General features: G+C 37.5%; 3 protein-coding genes across 8 annotated transcripts in view; 1 reads left to right on the top strand and 2 right to left on the bottom strand.

Moving 5' to 3' along the window:
• LOC107093400 (potassium channel subfamily T member 2-like) overlaps nucleotides 1-1,525 on the bottom strand; it is a 46,701-nt gene extending 45,176 nt beyond the window's left edge. For both annotated transcript variants that reach the window (XM_015388434.1, XM_015388436.1), the window contains exon 1: nucleotides 1,173-1,525. In XM_015388434.1, the coding sequence (XP_015243920.1) occupies nucleotides 1,173-1,261 (89 nt within the window). In that variant the 5' untranslated portion in view covers nucleotides 1,262-1,525. The remainder of the gene's footprint in view (nucleotides 1-1,172) is intronic.
• Nucleotides 1,526-2,610: 1,085 nt separating this feature from the next.
• On the bottom strand, nucleotides 2,611-9,985 carry qtrt1 (queuine tRNA-ribosyltransferase 1). Its single transcript, XM_015388449.1, has 9 exons — nucleotides 9,662-9,985; nucleotides 8,888-8,956; nucleotides 7,650-7,788; nucleotides 7,365-7,559; nucleotides 7,100-7,238; nucleotides 6,942-7,017; nucleotides 6,697-6,806; nucleotides 6,419-6,503; nucleotides 2,611-4,093 (listed from the first exon to the last, which is right to left on the bottom strand). The coding sequence occupies exons 1-9, from the start codon at nucleotides 9,947-9,949 to the stop codon at nucleotides 3,941-3,943; spliced, it is 1,254 nt and encodes a 417-aa protein (XP_015243935.1). The 5' UTR covers nucleotides 9,950-9,985; the 3' UTR covers nucleotides 2,611-3,940.
• A 180-nt stretch (nucleotides 9,986-10,165) lies between these two features.
• The window catches only part of LOC107093407 (dynamin-2), a 34,903-nt gene continuing 33,301 nt past the window's right edge, over nucleotides 10,166-11,767 (top strand). For 3 of the 5 annotated variants that reach the window (XM_015388448.1, XM_015388446.1, XM_015388444.1), the window contains exon 1: nucleotides 10,167-10,616. In XM_015388448.1, the coding sequence (XP_015243934.1) occupies nucleotides 10,456-10,616 (161 nt within the window). In that variant the 5' untranslated portion in view covers nucleotides 10,167-10,455. Of the gene's footprint in view, nucleotides 10,617-11,767 lie in introns of all 5 variants that reach the window. The other 2 variants (XM_015388447.1, XM_015388445.1) reach the window with 1 other exon arrangement.

Raw genomic sequence — 11,767 nt, 5'->3', positions numbered from 1 at the left:
CTTAAGCATTCAATATGGCGGCAGTAGTAGTTCAAATGACACTGTGACCATTCACTAGACATGTTTTCTCTCTTCTTCAGAGGGATGATGTAATTTTCCTGATAGAAAATCCCTCCCTTTCTCACTGACTTAGAAAAAAACAAATCAGATCTCTCTAGTCATCCTGCAATGGAACATCAGTCCTTGGGCTGAAGCTCACAAATTACAAGAGGCCACAGGAGCCACAGCCAGAGACAGCAAAGCGGCTCAGCCTTCTGCTGAGCAGCTATGGTGACCCACAGGTCAGGAAGGAGATAAACTGCATGGCATTTTTTCCCTCACCATTTTGTAAAACAAATAACCGAGACCCAGAAGCAGCATTGAGAGGAACATAGTGTTTCTCTGTCAGGTGGACATCTAAACAGGACTCCTGCTTTGTGTGGCAATGTTTGGACCTACAGGCTGGTAAGCAAGTTCGCCCAATTATCTGATTTTAAAACACCCACTCAAGACCACAAGCAACAGCTCTGGTCCTGGTTTCCACCTAGCAACAAGAGACATAAGGCTTGGGTAAGGGGGGAATAAAAATTTCCATGTGGCAGCAAAAGAAAAATGAGGTTATTAAAGCAATTGATTTCATCCAGCACGTCAAAAAACGTTGCCCTTCAAATAGTTTGTAGGCTAGGGTTAATTACCAGATGTCCAGAGCTTCCATTAAAGGTGGCAGATGTACTTTTAGCCTTTAGAGATGGGAAGTAGACAAGAATAGCTCCCCGACTGTTTCCATTCTGCTTCTGGTTGCTCATTGTCGTTTATTTACTTGTTTTTTCCAAACCCAGCCTTTTTTTGTAACAATAACGCACCATGTAGACTTTTTTTTATCCAGATACTGGCTCTTTATTTCCCTTTTGGTTTCAAATTCATGAATTTGAATATGCCCAGAGGTGGTGTGTTGATGGCAGATAACATTAGTGACACATAGGGAAATGTGTAACTCTTTATAACGTCTAACTGGTTTAAAGCTGCTAAAAAAAAAAAACTTGAAACAGTAATCCCTGGATGTTATTAACTTCATTAAGAGAGGAGCAGCAGGCCACTTTTTCTTCATCCTGATTCTCTGTGGTTTCAGAGATGCGCAACAGATAAAAGCGCGCCGTGCGTAAAAGCTCCACGCAGGCAGGCTGGTATCTTACCTGTCATCGGTCTGCCAGTCCCCGAGCAAAAGGTCTCGGAACCGGTACCGAGGGGGCAGCGGTAGCACCTCCTTTTCAAGTTCCACCATGGTTCACCTCCTCAGAAAACAGAGCTGGTGAGAAAACACCACCGTAACCTGCGCCTCCAAACCAACAACTCCGCTTCTCTTCCTCCTGCTATTCACAACGTAAATGAAAGAGGAGCGCATTGATCCGTCTCATGGCGCTGTCTTCAGCCTCCCTCCTAGTGAGGAAACCTTCTTCTTCCTTCGCCACAAAACGGGAGCTTTACTTCTAGTCGAAACGAGGCAACAAGTCGAGGAAGCGATGCTTGGAGGGGAGGGAGGCTCCACTCTCAGGCTGAGCGCAACTGGTGGTCTCTTCCAGCAGCAGCATCCTCTCTGTCTGAGCTCCACATGGACGCTCTGAGGGCAGGCGCGCACCCAGAGGCGGACAGTTTGCAGATGCATAAAAAAAAAAAAAAAAAAAAAAAAAAAAAAAAAAAAACTGGTGTATTACAGCATCAAAATTTTTAAAAAGGCGAAATGCGCCATATTCAGACTGAACTCTGACCTTAATACTGTTCTGCAACCTGTCCAACCATCCACCTTTGACCGACCTACTAGTCCCTACCAACAATTAGATGTGAACAACATGTTTATAATTTACAATACAGCATTGTTGCAGCAGTAGAGGACTTCCGGATGGAGAATATTGACAGACGAAAACATTTTTTATTTAAAATATATATATATATATATATATTTTACAACTTTGGTATAATTCCTGCTTTAAGTGAACTAAAGGCATGTTTTAGAGTCTCTCTAATCGATTACTACATTTGTTGACATTGTTTCAATAATAGATTAATCTGATTAATTGTTTTAGCCCTAGATAAAATACATGAAATGGGTTAAACAGAGTAACCACTGCCTAGATGTAGAATACAACTTGTAGAGCAAAGTTAATGTTCTAAATGCACAGTGTCAGTTCCTCTTCTAGCGCCACTGCTCATGTAAGCAAAATAAATTTATTTAGCATCCATTGAATCTATTATTTTGTTGTTGAATATATTATTTGTTTTAATGATACAAAGAGAACATTTAAAAGATAAGAGTGGGGTTTACCTCTGTTTACTTCTGCACAATTCTGTATCTTCAAAACAAATATATTTGGTTAAATAGGCACGTATTTATTGTCTTAGTTGCTGGTAATTTCAAATGCAAACCTTTTCAAAGTGGAAAATAGTCCTAATTCCACATTCATTAGAGCCAGTGATGCTTCAAACATAGAAAAACAGCATCTAGTGTGTGTAGTGCGTATAAAATTTGTATAAATGTAGCAAGAAATACTTATTTTCTCTTAAATGAAATACACCCTGATTTTCACTTCAAGCAAAAAAAGAAAACGAGCATGCATATTTTTGCATAGGACCATCAGACCAATAGTGTCCCTACCAAAGCTGAAATCAAACCTACGCCCTTGCTTTGACCCCCAAGAATGTCAGTCACACCAAGGAGGCGTTCAGAGGCGCATTTTTAACTGCATGTACCAACTAAATAGTCATTTCAAGTGAGTAAGCTATAATTAAGTTTAGAACAGCGCAGCTGAAATATACAAGAGAACTCACCGGCTGATTTATTGCAGAGCTTAAATGGTGTATATTCATTTGAAGACATTTAACATGATCTTGCATGGTTTGCCAACTGAGCTCAGAGCTTCTGTTCTCTCATCCATAAACTGAATATAATTAATTATACCCAGCTGAGGTGGAAGATGAGGGGAAATCAACTCATTTCCATTTTAAAGATATAATCCTATCAGAAATAACACTGATTAAACAATATAAAAGTTTTTTCTTTTAATATATAGTTTTTAAAAGCCCATATATGTTATTTCAACTCATTTTTCACTAGCTCACATTTTGAATGAAACAGCCAAGGTCTCTGGTATATTTGAGCTCATAGACAACCCATAAAAATGAAATGGGATTAATCTTGGAGAGCCTCGGGTCATAAGAGAAGGAGTAATGCAATTCAAATGGGGTACTTAGGAGGACTGACAACAGATGTTATTCAAATTAACCTCCATTAATTAAAATGAGTCCTCCACGATCTGACCCTGACAAATTAACACTTATATGAGCTCAGGTGTTGATCCTATCTCAAAACCATTTAAAACCATTTAGCTTGTACACTTCAATTTTTCCTCTCCACTTTCATTTAACTTATTTACTTGGTTTTTGGGTTTTATTGTGTTTTTTTGGACAGAGATGAGGAGGATAATGCATCCATTTTGCCCTCTGGTGGCCATCATGGAGCAAATGTATAATCTTTAATCAGTTCTTGCATGATGTGTTGAGTCTAGGGTTAAAATCTAGGGAGATATTACTTAGAATAGCAAAGAAATGCTGAAACCAAATAAACTAAAATACATTACAGGAAGTGTATAAAAAGACTAGGAGGAAAGTAGAAATAAAAAAAGGAAATAGGAGGGCATCCCTCTGTAACCATGGTAACAAAAACTGTGAATTTCAAAGGAAATGTTCATGCGTTTAAATCATCCTTTAAAGCCAATTTATTTTTATAATGTCAGACACTGAAATAACAGAAGCGAATTAAATTGTTCTCATAAAACTGGAAAGAGCTTAAAAAGCTTATATAAAAAAATCTTTAAGAAAAGGGTACAAAAATGTTTTTTTTTTTTTTTTTTTCCTACAGTCCATGGTTGACGGGTTTCTCCATTTGGAGTTTTGGGCTTAAAAAGTCCTATTCCAAAGTCACGTTGACAGAAGCCAAAGCATCCACCGCCCAGCTGGGGTACTGATCCCTGGATGGAAACATTCGCTTCATGAATGTCTGTATGAACTCAGGGAAGCGGCCTTCCACGATGCTCTGCCTCACAGAACGCATCAGAGTAAGCTGGAAAGAAAAACAGTCATAAAAGAGGAAAGGATGATATGATTACTGTAACCTCTAGAGGTACATTATGATCTCTAGATCAGCTTTAGGTCAGGATATTCTGAGCGCTTATACAAACCTGTCTTAAAGGTGGCAGCAGGTTGTTTATATCTATTCATTATTGATAAATCATTAAAACAGAATATAATGGAAATAAAATGGAATATTATATGGAAAAAAGGAAATCCTAAGGAAGCACACCAAGTTAACAATTAGTGACACCTAGAGGTTAAACTTGAGAAAGCAGAAAAGTCAAATAAGGAGGTCTCAGTTTTTGCATCTGGGCTCAGACAATAAACCCTGGGGGGATTTTGGGTAATAGATCCTTTGTGCTTTGCAAATTGAAAAGGCAGGGTCTCTCAGACTGTGATTGCCTTCCACAGATACAATCAGGCACAGATTGATATCTAAAGCTTTTAGAACCTGGTTTAACTTGAGTTTTGTTCAGTAAGCCGTTTGCCAAACAAAGAAGGAAAAGAAGAGGAGATTTAGTGGAAAGATTGTCATTGTCCTTCTGGAAACATGATCCTTAAAATAAGGTTTAGATGGAGTGGTTTCCAAAGACTTTATAAGTAGAGACTATGTTAAATAATTTCTGTTGTTCTTTAATAAAAACACAGAGGTGTTAAGTAACTAATTATAAACGCCTCTGTAAAGTGTCTCTTGATGACTAATAAACTGAATTGAATACTTAAGTATTGTGTACTTAAGTTTTTTTTTTTTTTCCAGTATAGGTATTTTAGTATTTAACTTAAGGACTTTTTTCTCTCAGACAAAAATATCTGTACATTTTATGTCTTACTTTCTCAAAACCGCTGCATTACTTCTATACATGTTTAAAATGACATAAGCAGCTGCAACAAAGTAGGAAAATCAAGAGTGAGAAGAAAATTTACTATTAATATAACACATTAACCATTTATCCCCAATTTGATTGTAAATTGACACTTTTTTTTTATCTTTTTTTCACTTTTTTTTTATTATTTCAATTTTAATCCTATTGCAAATTTAACTCTGTAAATACCAGAGCTCTAAAAGTATCCAGCTGCTAATGTGGGACTTCTGTTCAGTTCGGTCTATATAAACCTGTCTTAAAATTATCATTTAGAACAAAACAAGACTAAGTGATTTCTATTATGTTTCCTCTTCCAACATAGTGAGCAAAAGAGGAAAAGTATTATTTGTTTTTGTGCATAAAACTGTCCCTTAAACAGCTTAAAAAACATATTGTGTAACATTTTAGGCAAACCTTCATTTTACCTTTCTACTTAAGGACGTTGTAAAGTTGTAAAGCCTGTACTTTTTTACTTTCACTGAAGTAAAATAATTTAATTGGCACTTTTACCAGAGTGCACATGTACATATTTACTGAAGTATAGAATATGAACATTTTTAACACCTCTGGAAAAAAAATTATCACCTGTTACTAAAGCATATTTTAAAATAGATTAATAGAACCTGCTTGCAAAGGTGAGCACACTTATAAACTGATCATTTGTTGAAAGAACTTTGATTTAATTTCATTTTCTTCATGTGTTCAGCACATGTGAGATCAAAAATGTGAGCAACATGTTTGTTTTATCCATTTTAACCATGAGAGAGATTGGATTTATAAAAAAATAATCAAATAATAATAAATATGATTATAAATGCTAATAAATAAAACATTGAAGGGAAAAATAAACTGAGTGAACGCAGTGTTTTAAACAGTATAAATGCTGTTTTGAAAGAAGAATCAGTAAAGAGGAAAGTGCCCCTCGGTGACAAATAGAAGCTGCTACAGCTTGTGACTGCCAAGATTTTTAGATTGAAAATATCAGCATCTCCCATAAAGCAACCAAATGATTCCTCCTGACTTTAAAGTGAGCTTTTATGGCACATTTATGGCTGTTCTCTGCGATAAAAGCGCCTACCATGCAACCAGAATGAGGTGCTTCACTTTTGAGCATAATTAACATATAACATCTAGAAAAATAAAAAACAAACAAATAAAAACACAACCCAAACCTGTTAACTGACTGAAACAGACTTTTAAAATAACACCATCATCATTTTTCATCCAGATCACCATTACTGAATAAACCATTAGTCTTTCCTTTGACTGGATTATGCCTAAACAACAATAGGATCATTTGTTTTGCTTTAAAACAGCAATAAAAAAAAGAGGCAGACCGTAAAAATGATCTTTGAAATGAAGGAAAACCTCTTTTAAAATCATCTCGACTCCATTTATGTTTTACTATTAATTAGCTAATGATAATCCTGCAAGATTTTTCTAATACTGACCTGGTAGGCAATGTTGTGAATGGTGATGTGATGCATTGCCGCGGTGTCACTCTTGAACAAAGCATGCAGGTAAGCCCGACTATGTCTGCAATAAAAAAAAAAGATGTGAAAAAAGCTATTAAAATAAATTTCAGACGTTTTCCTCCAACAATCCACCACTGATGAAACAATTTGCAGCAGTTTCCAGTCACATTGCGTATATTGCTAGCAAATCTTCCCCTAAAATGTTCCCAATATAAAAGCTAAAAGCAAACATAAACGGTTATTCATTGACTTGCCTTTTGCAGGTGGGGCACTGGCAGTCAGGATCTATGGGCTGAAAGTCTTTGGCATACTGCTTTTGCTTCACTTGAAGAGACCCCCAAGGCACCAAGGCAGAACCAAACCTCTGATGGAAAGAACGATTTTATCCACAGAAACATTTGGAATAAAGTCTAAGTGTAGTTCAAACATTTAAAATGAAGAATTTTGTGTGTTTTTATTTTTATTTTTTTAATCAGCAGGTGAGGTGAAAAGAGCTTACTGCAGTGCGGGTTGGGAAGACGCAGTCAAACATGTCGCATCCCAAAGCGACACACACCACCAGGTCCACAGCATACCTGCAGCATGTTAGAGGTATTTAAGTTGTTGATTAACGTGTGAAAAGCCCATTAAGAGTGTGAGCTGTGCATGCAAACACACCCGACACCCATCAGGTAGCGAGGCTTTTCCCGTGGCAGGTAGTCAGTGCTCAGTGTGACCATCCGCCAGAAATCGTCCTTCTCCTCTCCTCCACTCAAGCCACCAATGGCAAACCCAGGAACGTCCCGCTGAATCATTTCTGCAAGTAGAAGAACAATGGGAGAGTACATATATGATATTTCTATGATCTCTTTATGCAGACAGAGATATTGATCTCTAAAGATTTTGATATGGGGGTTTATAAACATGTATCATTTGTTTTTACCATCTAGACAGGCCTTGCGGAGCTCTGCATTGAGTCCTCCCTGGATGATGGCGAAAAGGTTCTGTTTGTCTGGATGTTTATTAGCAGCTATGCAGCGGTCCAGCCAGCGAATGGATCTATGCATGGCTTCCTCCACCCGCGGTCCCTTCACAGTACTACTGACCACGTCATCCAGCTGCATCATGATGTCTGACCCTGCAACAGAAAAAATAAAGCACATTGATTTGATGGGAATTAACAGTTAAAATAGTCTAACTGAAAAAAAACGATTTAAACCCTGCTAACCCAGGCTGTTCTGTATGCTGATGGACTTCTCAGGGCTCAATAAGATCTCTTTGCCATCATAAGGGGACTTGAATTTGACACCTTCCTCTGTAACCTCTGATAGTTCAACAAGAGACACCATTTGGAATCCTCCACTGTCCTGCAAGAAAAAGGGGAAAAAAAAAAACTGTAACTAAACCCCTTATTTCCAGGGTATTTATTAAAATCACCACAATATCAAAACATCAGGCAATGCAATGAGATATTATTGTTAAATTAAGTAATAAGAATTTAGTTTTTCCACATTTGTTTTACTTCCAAAACTCTAATACCATTTATCACCCATTGGTTGCGGGCAACTAATGTAGCAATGCTCTAATCAGGAGGGTTAACGACCGTTAAAGGAACTACCCAATTCTGTTTTTGGCTCGTTAAGGAAAAGGCTTTTTACACAATGTTTTATGAGTTCAATTATTTGATTTGATAATAACAATTGACTAATTGACTAAGTAATCAAGCAAATACAGGATTTTAATGAGGGGCGGAGCCTTTGATAAGCAGCAGAGTAAACAGGTCAGCATGGCTGCAAAAGTACTGAGGAAAGTAGAGATAATTCTACTGTAAACTCAGCTAAACAGCCTAAGAATAGAGAAACCAATTAAGAGAAGAGAGACCTGAAGTGTTAAAAGGGAACAAGGAAGAAATTGTGTCTTAATCTTTGCACATCTTTTCCCAGGTGATGCTTAGCAGACTGTCTTGGTCTAGATTTGGATTCAAAGCTGACTGTAGTTCTGCTAAAGAGCCAACCTTTTTTATGCTTCACTAGAGATTGTTGAACATAAAATTAGGACAGGAAATAAGGCCCACATTGAAAAATGGGGGAGGAATTTTTCTCCCCTTCTTCTTCACCAAGTCAGTGACGTTAAAATGTTTAGAATAAAGTGGAAATATAGAATTGAGAATAAAGCTGAACTGTTGATAAAAAATAGAATTTAAAAAAGTCAGATAGATGAAGAAAGACAAATTCCTCCCAAATTTTTCTCACTATTGCCTTACTACTCTGTCATATCAAATGCTGCTCTGGAGGAAAAAAGAAAACAAATTATTATTTTTTTTTTTCTAAAAATCTGATATTAACTCTGCAATGAAAATATGTTTGTAACATAATGTGCACCATTATTTATAATCCTAGAGAAAAAGTTCTTACAGATAAAGCTCAGTTCTCTACATTTGGTTCAGAGAGTTGAAAGAATACTCACAGTTAGAAGATTTCTCTTCCAGTTCATAAACCCATGTAAACCGTTGGCTTTCTCTATCAACTCCGTTCCCTAGAAAACGTGAAGAGAAAAATGAATACAAACCACCAAAAGCATTAGAAAAGTTGGTCTTTTTTTTTACTCTGACATAAAACTATTAATACAAATTTCCATTTCCATCTGAACCTGACAACATCAGGTTTTGCAGTTATAGTTTAGAGTCAGCTAAAGGCACACAGGCCTGACACATTTAACACAAGCAAATGATTTATAAATACATTAAACAATATTTATATCAATCTATCTAAAGTGTATTTGCTTAAACAACTTCCATTCCCTGAAAAAAGTCATATGTAAATACTATGAGATCATATACAGATATAAGAACTGAAAGGTTGGCTTATTGCCTTTAGTTACAGAAATAAATGAATGGTTGTGTAAAACAATTCCTGGTGCAAATGTAGCTAGATACATTCATTTAGCCTTCTACTGTGCAGATATTTTTTACATCTAAGGGAATCATATTCCAGGACATTACTTTTTGTTATGCTATTTTGCACTATATACACTTTTTATATTGTCTGTTGTATTTTTATCTTTAATGGCATCTTGCTTTAACTCTTTATACTCTAAATAAGCTACTGGAAGCAGAATTTCCCTGAAGGAGTAATCCCAAGAGATTAATAAAGTTGAGTCTAAGTTTATTTAAACCCAAAATTAATGAAATGTGGCGTTTTATTCAACAATAAACGAGCTTTAATAATTGTATCTACCCACCGGCCTCATACCCAAGTGGTATGTGTTTCCTAAACAGATCTGGCAACCGAGACCCTCCAGCTGATCCACAGTGATCCCCTTTAAGGTCCCCTGAGTCCCAACAGGCATAAAAACCGGCGTGCTGACTGTGCAGTGAGGCAGAGTCAGGTCGCAGGCTCTTGCTTTGGTCACAGGGCATTCGGCAATAATCTTCAGGGAGAGAGCCGGAGCTGCGGATAAAGCTTTCTTAAAATGCATGCTGCTTTCTTTCATATTCCCATCTGCTTCTGAGTTTCTGGTGGCAGACATATTCCTCAGTTCGAGCGTAAGCAGGAAACGAGAGTTGAAGGAACCAATTAGAGTCGCGCTTCTTGCCGAGCGTGACGAACATGTCCTTTGAGCAGCCAATGAAAATACGATTCTGGTGTAAGACATGTGAATTAGCCAGTAAACTGTTCTGATTTTGCGGGGGAAACGGGGGTGGGCCTTTTGATGGCCGGTTTTGATCTGACGTCATCTCCTCAAACCGGATAGCGTTTGTGTAGAGGAAGTTTTGTTTTGCGAGTTTTTTTCCGTCCGTTTCGACTCGCCGAGCTCCTAGTTAATGCGCTTTGAAGCAAATAAAGTTATGTTAGTCTGAACTGCGTATTTCTTCGGACAAACACATTGTTCTTTTAAAGTGAGGTTAAAAGAACCGAACTGTTTTAAGCGGTGGCGCTGAAGACTTTGAGAGTAACCCGAGAGCTGCTCGCTGCTAAGCTAACATTAGCCTCCGGTCTGCGGTGTATTGAAGAGCTCTCTGAGCTAACGAAGCAATGGGGAACCGGGGCATGGAAGACCTGATTCCCCTCATCAACAAGCTACAAGATGCATTCAGTTCAATCGGTCAGAGTGTCAACTTAGACCTTCCTCAGATAGCCGTGGTTGGCGGACAGAGCGCAGGAAAGAGCTCTGTTCTGGAAAATTTTGTCGGCAGGTAAGCAAAAGTGGTAAATTATTTTAGATATTTGCTGCATTTAGCTGTATATTTCCGGTTTGTCTGGATAGTGTAATAAAACTGAATGGGAGGGTTCGTTGGCAGGACATTAGCCAAAAACTTAAGCTAACCCTGGAGCAGCTATTTTACTGGTATATATTCTAATTAATGATTGACGGACACCTCATAAACCAGCCTTTATTGTAAAATATCTCTATAATCCCCTAAATCTCACCCGCTTATTGATTCGTTTAAAAAATAACATAAAAAATATCCATTTTATTTTTACAATTTTTGCTCATTCGGTGCCACACCCTATAATTCCCACCTGATTCGCAATACTCGTAAGTAGTTCCACCTGTCAACTGAAATCTCAATGCCACTGGCCTACTTGTTGCTGCTTGGCTTGTTTTAAAAACGCTCTGGTGCTTTTTTTTAAAGTGGTGTAGAAAGATTGAAACTGCATTTCCGGATACATGATGAGTTGTTCTGGGTACCTGATTTTTGTCTTGAGTGTATGTTACATAAAAATATACACTTTCTCCTTTAAATTAAAGCAAAGTGTCCCTTTTACCAAATGACTTCATTTTTAGCAGAGACTACTTCCCACATGGTCTTCCTCTTTTCTTTTTTTGGTCAGAGTTTAGAAACGAAGGAAATAGGTTTGACCTGTCTGTGATCTTTGAAGGATTGAAGGGACATTGCTTCCTAGCAGGTTGGCCATTGCCTTATCATGTTTATCCCTTTGTCCTTTCCCTCATAGGCAGCCAGTGAGGACAGCCAACAAAACAAAACAAAAAAACAAGTTGGCCTCTAAGAAACTTGTTTAACAGGTTTCCACCCATCGAAAGTCGCACACACTCATAGTATTTTGCAGTCTGTCCTGTTGACTGAAAAAAAGGGGAATTAAAATGGAATGTACCCTGGCTTCTGGATTTCAACACTGACAATTTGTATTTATCCTAGGCTGCATGTATCCTACTTGAGTTGTATTAAACTAGTCTCGGCTTAGTCCCAGAATTTAATGGAGAATTCCGGTTTTTAACACTTTTAGCCCATTTTCTGTAGTGTCCAGGATGAAATCGAATGATCGACACCAAAATTTTGACAATTGGTACATAAAAATGCTAAATAAAACAAGACAGGAACGG

Source organism: Cyprinodon variegatus, unplaced genomic scaffold (assembly GCF_000732505.1).
Source record: "Cyprinodon variegatus isolate N-32 unplaced genomic scaffold, C_variegatus-1.0 Scaffold423, whole genome shotgun sequence".
Lineage (NCBI taxonomy): Eukaryota > Metazoa > Chordata > Actinopteri > Cyprinodontiformes > Cyprinodontidae > Cyprinodon > Cyprinodon variegatus.
The sequence above is the reverse complement of the archived record's forward strand: the minus strand, read 5'-3'. Positions and strand labels throughout refer to the sequence as shown.

Excerpts from the sequence above, each read along its gene's own strand:
- qtrt1 (XM_015388449.1), bottom strand. The coding sequence starts at position 9,949 with ATGTCTGCCACCAGAAACTCAGAAGCAGATGGGAATATGAAAGAAAGC. Across the intron at positions 8,957-9,661 it reads ACCACTTGGGTATGAGGCCG|GGAACGGAGTTGATAGAGAA; the intron begins GTGGGTAGATAC and ends CACGTTTTCTAG. Across the intron at positions 7,239-7,364 it reads CCGCAAGGCCTGTCTAGATG|AAATGATTCAGCGGGACGTT; the intron begins GTAAAAACAAAT and ends TTCTACTTGCAG.